This window comes from Amphimedon queenslandica, unplaced genomic scaffold, assembly GCF_000090795.2.
Source record: "Amphimedon queenslandica unplaced genomic scaffold, v1.1 AMPQUscaffold_12616, whole genome shotgun sequence".
In the NCBI taxonomy this organism is placed as follows: Eukaryota; Metazoa; Porifera; class Demospongiae; order Haplosclerida; family Niphatidae; genus Amphimedon; species Amphimedon queenslandica.
Genome location: NW_003547148.1, coordinates 15,058 through 23,253, shown reverse-complemented (window position 1 = coordinate 23,253; position 8,196 = coordinate 15,058). Strand labels below are relative to the sequence as shown.

The following is an 8,196-nucleotide window of genomic DNA, read 5'->3' as shown; positions in this document are numbered from 1 at the left end:
TACATTTAACAAGTGTTGATGTATGGTGACATCAATGGAGTCACTGATTGTTGCTGGGGTCTCTCTTTCACCGTAATACCAAACAGAGTAACCACCTTTTGAGTACCTAGAGTTTTTCAATAACAGTTATTAACTTATTAATACCGTATAGCGGGTTTGTTTCGTGAGGGTAAATTTTCGTTTTCCATCCTCAAAATGACTTTCGTGAGGTTAAACATTCGTTCTGAAGACATTAATAAGCTACCATGCCCATTAAAACTGGAATTTTGTTGGGTTAATTGTTCGTTCTCCCATCATGAAGAACGAAAGTTTAGCCTTACGAAACAAACCTGCTATACGGTATCAATATAGCTAGAAAATTAGGTAGAATAAAAATTTTGGTGAATTTGGCCAATTGAGGTCCATTCACTAAAATTAAGTCTCAAATTTTATCCGTAAAATCATGCACATGATTAAAATTTTAATACTTATACTAGACTCACTTTCTTTCCAAGTGATCCGATAGTAATGTTATTGAGTATGCCTTTAAAATAAAAATAATAGCAATAACTTAGTTTTTAAAATAAAAATTTACTTCATCAACGCCAAGATAATCAACGGCATCATCAGGCCCTAGAACAGGCCCCTCCCACTTCTCCCTAGCAACAAAGAAAGAATATCTTACATCTCTCCCTCCCTCTCTCTCTCTCTCACTTAAATGGGTCTCTATCAGTGACATATAGTACAGTGTTATGATCAGGAAGAGGTGAAGAACTATTTGACTCAATAATTAGTACAGCATCGGGTTCCTGAAAACCATTGAAGTATATATAGGAAATCATTATTTTGATAAAACCTATAACTGAATGAGAGAGAGAGAGAGAGCACAATTTAATTATTAATGCTATATCAAAATTAACAAAATTTTAGTTTTAAAAATGCAAAAATATAAAAAAACACAATTATTATTATCATTGGTAGGATACACTGGATTGATAAGGTTAGCTTTATAATGTTGTACAGTGTAGCTTCAATGTACCTTCTCATTGGAGGAGAGACTCACTCAGTTCATAATGGCAACTCAAGATGATGAAACAGGAGGATTCTCTGATAGACCAGGAGACATGGTAACAAAATTGAAAATTTAATTTAATTTTAAATTAAAATTTGATATAATTTTGGCAAAAGAAAATATTAGACAAAGATGAAATTTATTTTATTATAAAATTCTTCTTTTAAAACTTTATTTTAAACTTTATGACTTTATTTTTCTTTTTTAAAGGTTGATCCTTTTCATACCTTATTTGGATTGGCTGGTCTCTCGTTGCTGGGCAATAGACAGATCAAAGGAGTCAATCCGATTTTCTGTCTACCACAAAATGTTATCGAAAGACTTGAACTAGACTATGAACTACTTAAAGAATAATTACTGAATTGATTAATAATAATAATAATCATTAATGATTTTTATAAATTTAATATAATTATTATACAAAAATTGCAATAATAAAATACATTAGTGACAATTAATATTATAGATGAATTTACAGTAATTAATTATTAATTAATTAATTAATTATTGCACTTATTTCCTCAACAGTTTGAGGTGTCCCTTTGTTCAGTACTTGAGGTCCATCAGAAGTAATGAGGACATCATCTTCAATTCTTACAGCAGCTCCAAGAAACCTAAAATAATAAAAATAATGATACTAACATTTCACATGAGGCATAAAGACATTCACGTGCATCAGAAAATGTAATAAAAATTTGATGTGATTTTGAAGCCATTATTTAAAAAACATGGGCTATAGGCTATAACCTTGGGTATTTTTCAGAATTTTGGCATATTTTCTTAAAAAGGCCGTAACTCGAAAAATTGAAGTTGGAATCAGCTCAAACTTTCTACATAGCTTAAGGGCATCAATATGCATCAAAAAATGTAATAAAAATTTGGGGTGATTTCAGAGCCATTTTTCAAAAAAACCATGGGCTATAGTATAGCCTTGGGTATTTTTCAGATTTTGGGTCATTTTTTAAAATGGCCGTAACTTTAAAAATTAAAGTCGGAATCAGCTCAAACTTTCTACATAGCTTGAGGACATCAATATGTATCAGAAAATGTAATAAAAATTGGGGGTGATTTCGGAGCCATTTTTTGGAAAAAACCATGGGCTATAGCCTTGAGTATTTTTCAGATTTTGGGTCATTTTTTAAAATGGCCGTAACTTTAAAAAATTAAGTTGGAATCAGCTCAAACTTTCTACATAGCATAAGTACATCAATATACATCAGAAAATCAATCTAAAAATGTAATAAAAATTATGGATGTTTTCAGAGCCAATTTAAAAAAAAACCATGAGCTATAGTACAGGGGTTTTTTCAAAAATGCTAATACTTTACAATATGCTCATAACACAATAAAGAATACTCACTCTTTAGCTTTGATGTGGTTTTGAATGGGGAAGTCCCTCCTAATGTAGACACCTGGTTCTACAGTAATTACCATACCAGGCTGAAGAACCACGTTATGAGACAGAAGGGGCGTGTCATGTACGTCCATTCCTAAATAATGCCCAATATCGTGAGGATACAAACCATTGAGTGCCTAAAAAATTAAAAATAATATATTAAAAATATAAGAGGGATAGATCATAAAATTTTGATACATATATACTTGAATTAAATCTGGTCCATCTAGATCAGTAGGTAAAATTTCTAATTCTAAATATAAAAATTAGAAATAAATCAAATAAATTACAATTGGTATAGCATTCACTTTTCAATTCTTCTTGTAGCAACTCTTTTGAGACTGAGTGAATGTAATTTAGTGTTACACCAACTTGACAACACTGTGATATCAAAAACAATGCACAAATAAAAATGGAGTAATTGTATTTAAATATAACTGTAATATATAATGTATAGCAATTCGTATATGGGATGCTATGTGTAAGTGCTGGCTATTGACAGGCAAGGCTGGTTGTTGCGCCCAGAGAGAGAGAGATCGCTATACCTCGTGTTGACACCCAAACACTGATCTTTAATAATACAGCATGCAATATAATACAAAATAAGATCATGAATATTTATGAGTTCTGTGATGTCACTACAAATGTAATTATAACCTCATTCCTAATGTCAACAACAAATTTGACAACAATACATGTATTAGAGCAATGGGGCAATAAGAATAACAGTAACTAACTTTAATACAAGCTTCCTTCACTCTCAGAACAGCTTCATAAAGGTCTCTCTGTGCAGCTGTAAACCTTCCATTGACAGGCCAAGTACGTGTAATATCACTAACATACCCACAATACTCAACACCTCCATCTAATAATACTAACTCTCCTTCACTACCAGTGGAAGAGAGAGAGGAAGAGGAGGGAAAGATGGAGGAAGAGAGAGGGGAAAGGGAGATAGAGGTGGAGATAGAGAGTGTCAAAAAAAGAGAGAGAAAGTAAAAATTACTTCTTAAGGAGATGTTAATTAAGGCAAAGTACCATATAGTGGGAAATTTTGGAGGGAGTTAAATTTGGCAAATTTGGCATTTTGATAGCCATTCACCAAAATTAAAATTTGCCATTTTGAGCCACTAGGTGCATGTTCAATGGCACATGGCCACAAATTTGCCAAATTAATTAAAACTCATCAATCACTAGAATTTAGCAACTCGCCAAATTTAAGTGAATTAAGTCCTTCCAAAATTTCCCACTATACAGTATGCATGTGAAGCTAAAGGGACTCACTTTAATTTGAGTTCATTTGTAGTGTAGTGAATATGACAGGCTCTCTCTCCACCTGCTACTACAGGTACAAATGCTAATCTTTGCCCTCCATTCATTTGGCAGTAGTGCTCAAAGTGTGACTCCAATTGATACTCATACATACCTGGGACTGTCAGTGACATCACCTGTATTAAATAATAATAACTATTATTATTATTATTATTATTATTATTATTATTATTATTATTACCATTATTATTAAGAGCTATTTTGCTTTGTGCTGATCAAGTTAGGGCTCTCCATTTCTGATCTTAATTATTGTACTGTTGCTTGTTACTTTATTAGTAACGCGGTAGCGTTACTAAGTAGGATTCCCCCCCAAACAAAATGGCTGCCACGACTTTTGCAGCCTTGCTTTATAATAGTAATGATGATAATACTTGCTTTGCTCTTGTTTGGTTCTTGCTTAAATTTTATTGACTTATTGTTTATTAATAAGAATAATAATATTGCCAAAAGTAATTTTTGGTAAATTTTATTATGGAAAGTATTACTAGTAGACTGGTGATTTTGTGCCAAGTGCTATTGATCATGTTCAGAATTAAGTAAAATGGTGGATATTGGCAAACACTATAGTATCAAGTTTTATGAAACATCTCCTTTTTATGCAGGAGTCAATGGAGCATTAAACATGTTTCATGAAGCTGAAAAATTTCAACTTTATAAAACAGTTACAAACTCCATTGACTCTTATATAAAAGATGTTTCATAATATAAGTTCAATGGTGTTAGCCTTTAAGTCCTAGCTGTCACTATTTCTATTTTAAACAAGAAAGGCTAATTGTTTTTCATTTTCTCCCTCCCCATCAGTTACTGATAATCATGGTGTGTGTATAGTGTATGGATAATGAATTTCTTAAGTTTGGGTGGGGCATTGCAATGACTATCACAACTTAAACAAGACACAAGATAATGTCGTTAGAGGACCAGTGCTGGGCTGCCTTTCAAAATGGCAATCATGATGAAGCTGTTTCCTTACTACCATTAGTGAAGGAACCAAATAAAATCAAAAGAACTTATTACCGAATGATAAGGTTGGATATGGATAGCCAGTTCATGGAGGAAGTGATCTGGACCTTAGGCGAGACTAGGGAGAATACTAGTTTACTTAATTTGTCTTCGAGGCATGGCTGGTTAGATGTTACAAAAGATCTCGTCACTAAATATCACTGTGATCCACATGAATGTGATGATGGAGCTAAGACTTGTCTTGCTTGGGCTGCAGAAGGTAATCATGTTGACACAATGAGATACCTCATCAATGAGTGTCACTGTGATCCAAATCATCTGATGGTTATTGATAAATATGGATATACTGTTCTTCACAAAGCAGCTGATAAAGGATCACTTGATGTCGTGAAGTACTTGATCAGTCATTATCACTGTGATCCAAAGGCTACTAACAATAGTGGTGAGACTGTTCTTCACCATGCTGCTAGACACATTGATATTGTAAAGTATCTCATTGATGAGTGTCACTGTGATCCAAAGGCTACTAACAATAGTGGTGAGACTGTTCTTCACTGTGCTGCTGAACACATTGATATTGTAAAGTATCTCATTGATGAGTGTCACTGTGATCCAATGGCTACTGACTTTAACAACATGACAATTCTTCATAAAGCAGCTAGAAGCAATTCATCTGATGTAGTCAAGTATCTCATCAATGAGAAACACTGTGATCCAATAACTTTTGACAATGAGGGGCAGACACCTCTTCACATTGCTGCTTATTACAGTAATTCTGCAGTTGTTGAATATTTACTATCAACTGGTAAATGTGATCCATTGGCTAAAGACTACAAGGGGAGAACACCATTACAACTAGCTAAGAGCAACTGGTATAACGAGAATTTTCCTGGTTCGCAGTACAGTAGATCTACTCTTACTATCTTCAACAAGTTTGGTAATATAAAATCATCTCATCCAATTGATTCTTATGTTAACATCCTCCTTGTGGGTAATCCTGGAGCTGGTAAAAGTACTCTTAGTCATGTCATTAATGACACAGCTAGTTTTACTCTTCTTGGTTCCTTTAGAAATGTTGGAGGGGTAGTGCCCTGTACTGCTGGTATCATTCCTTATAAACTACAACACAGGACACTGGGTAACATCATTCTTCATGATTTTGCTGGTCATTCGGAATACTACTCCAGTCACAGTGCTGTCATTGAGAATCTGTTACAAGGTTCTGGTGGTGTGTTCCTGATAGTGGTCAATATATTGGAGAAGGAACCAGTCAAACAGCTTCATCAGTGGCTAACAGTTGTGAGAAATGAAGCACAAAAAGCTCTTAATCAATGCCATGTTATTGTAATAGTCAGTCATGTGGATGAGATAAGCAATCCTGTTGAAAGGAGGAGAAAGGAAGAAATAGAGGAGATTATTGTAAGGAAAAGGTGTGATAGTGTCTTCTTAGATTGTCGTAAGCTTGGTGGGAGTGGTTTGGATTCCCTCTTTAAAATGTCTCGAGAAAGTCATCTGTCTAACGACTTTTAAAGATTTGAGTGGTCCCCATTCTAGGAAAACTTTGGCTGCATAAAGCTCTCTTTTGAAGGTATTCTATAAACTGGTACTCTTTGCAATATATCCATTCTAGTATGATTTGAGATCTTTTCTCCCTCTAGCTTCTACATTGATGACATAACAGCTGTTATGATGAGATGTCTGGATTAATGTGACTATTATCCAATGTACTGAGTGTTTTAATCTTAATTTTCTCTTAAGCCGTGTTTTATTGAGGACATCAAGAATAGCGGTCGGACCTACGGCCGAATTTCTCCCTCTGGCAACTTCACTATGACTAATAACGAAACTCTGTGACATTAGTATTGTTCTCTAGGAATCTCTCCAATGTAATGAGCTACAATGAAGTGACTGTTTTTGTCCTGTGGATATTTGGAAGGCTGTTTCTGCAAGCGAAGAATACTGCCGTTTATTGATTATTTTTGATAAACTTGCTATGCATGCAAGTTTTATTTGATTCCAAGTATTAGTTTTTACATTGTAGAATAGTTATCAAGTGTCAGTGATACTGCAGCGTCAAGATATATGAAATAAACAGGCTTTGTAATTTTAACATCTATAGGGCGGCCATTTTGAATAAAATTATTAACCCGTAACGCGCATCAACCATTAATTATCCGAGTGTTTCCAATCCCTGTACACGGGTGTTTCAACTGGACATTTAGTTTATAAATAGAATAGTTGCGGTAGGTACAACATTGGTCAGTGAGGTGTGACCATTAATCATCACAAAAGAGAAGAGTATTGCTAAGGACATTACTCCAAAGTACTAGCTGCTATGACAGTACTACATTCCATAGACCTAGATAAGGTCTCCTAGGACACCCCTAGCTCATGTGCGCATATATAATATCTACTGTGAATAACTGCGCATTGAGCTAAAGCAGCTGCCTAAAATAAACTCATTTCAGCTGATGGTTTTGAGTGGACTTCCTGGCTTTAGGAAAGTTTTTTCAATTGAAGCTCTGGTTTTGCTAAAACAAATAGACTCCGCTTTGACCCTGTAGCTCCACCACAAGACAGTAAAAAATCAATTTAGAAGGTTGTTATGCACAGTGTCACCATGGCAACCATAAAATTTCAAAATTTCTCTGCGCAAACTAAATGTCCAAGAATAATTCATTTGAAACACCCGTGTGTATACTGTATCTATGATCACAGTAGGACACTCTCTTCTATTATCTACTCTTGCTATCAGTCTATCACAACTTTCACAAGACAATGTCTTCGTTATCGTTAGTAGTCTGGCCCCACCAGACTACTTCGTTAGAGACCCAGTGTTGGGCTGCTTTTAGAGATGGCAAACATGATGAAGCTGTTTCATTACTACCATTAGTGACGGAACCAAATAAAATCAAAAGAACTTATGGCCTAATATGGAAGAACACTAGTCTACTTCATTTGTCTTTAAGGCATGGCTGGTTAGAAGTTACAAAAGATCTCATCACTAAATATCACTGTGATCCACATGAATGTGATGATGGAGCTCAGGCTTGTCTTTATTGGGCTGCAGAAGGTAATCATGTTGATACAATGAGATATCTCATTGATGTGTGTCACTGTGATCCAATGGCTACTAACAACAAGGGCGAAACTGTTCTTCACTGTGCCATTGATCACATTGATATTGTAAAGTATCTCATCAATGAGAAACACTGTGATTCAATGACTGTTAACGATGAGGGGCAGACACCTCTTCACATTGCTGCTTATTACAGTAATTCTGCAGTTCTTGAATATTTACTATCAACTGGTAAATGTGATCCATTGGCTAAAGACTACAAGGGAAGAACACCATTACAACTAGCTAAACACAACTGGTTTAGTGAGGTGGCTCACAGTTCAAAACTCATGCAGTACAGTACTCTTCCTATCTTTAACAAGTTTGGTGATATAAAATATC

At 34.7% G+C, this 8,196-nt stretch overlaps 3 protein-coding genes and 1 long non-coding RNA gene across 4 annotated transcripts; 2 read left to right on the top strand and 2 right to left on the bottom strand.

Annotated features, from left to right (window-relative positions):
* Positions 1-6: 6 nt before the first annotated feature.
* Positions 7-792, bottom strand: LOC109587306 (uncharacterized). Its single transcript, XR_002187519.1, has 4 exons — positions 694-792; positions 575-638; positions 483-523; positions 7-106 (listed from the first exon to the last, which is right to left on the bottom strand). It is a non-coding gene; the product is annotated as an uncharacterized LOC109587306 (long non-coding RNA).
* A 157-nt stretch (positions 793-949) lies between these two features.
* LOC100637520 (geranylgeranyl transferase type-2 subunit beta-like) lies at positions 950-1,438 on the top strand (the record flags this gene model as incomplete). The annotated part of the gene is made up of 3 exons (XM_020003551.1): positions 950-979; positions 1,032-1,106; positions 1,262-1,438. Coding segments are annotated over 3 exons (249 nt in total), but the record flags the coding sequence as incomplete, so codon positions are not given.
* An 89-nt stretch (positions 1,439-1,527) lies between these two features.
* Positions 1,528-3,975, bottom strand: LOC105314717 (probable Xaa-Pro aminopeptidase 3). The gene is made up of 7 exons (XM_011409052.2): positions 3,958-3,975; positions 3,729-3,892; positions 3,185-3,335; positions 2,756-2,828; positions 2,654-2,700; positions 2,412-2,584; positions 1,528-1,665 (listed from the first exon to the last, which is right to left on the bottom strand). Exons 1-7 carry the CDS (start codon positions 3,958-3,960, stop codon positions 1,548-1,550), a joined length of 729 nt encoding a protein of 242 aa, XP_011407354.2. The 5' UTR covers positions 3,961-3,975; the 3' UTR covers positions 1,528-1,547.
* A 2,263-nt stretch (positions 3,976-6,238) lies between these two features.
* Positions 6,239-8,186, top strand: LOC109587304 (26S proteasome non-ATPase regulatory subunit 10-like; the record flags this gene model as incomplete). Its single annotated transcript, XM_020003550.1, has 2 exons — positions 6,239-6,324; positions 6,395-8,186. A coding segment is annotated over exon 2 (672 nt), but the record flags the coding sequence as incomplete, so codon positions are not given.
* Positions 8,187-8,196: the final 10 nt, after the last annotated feature.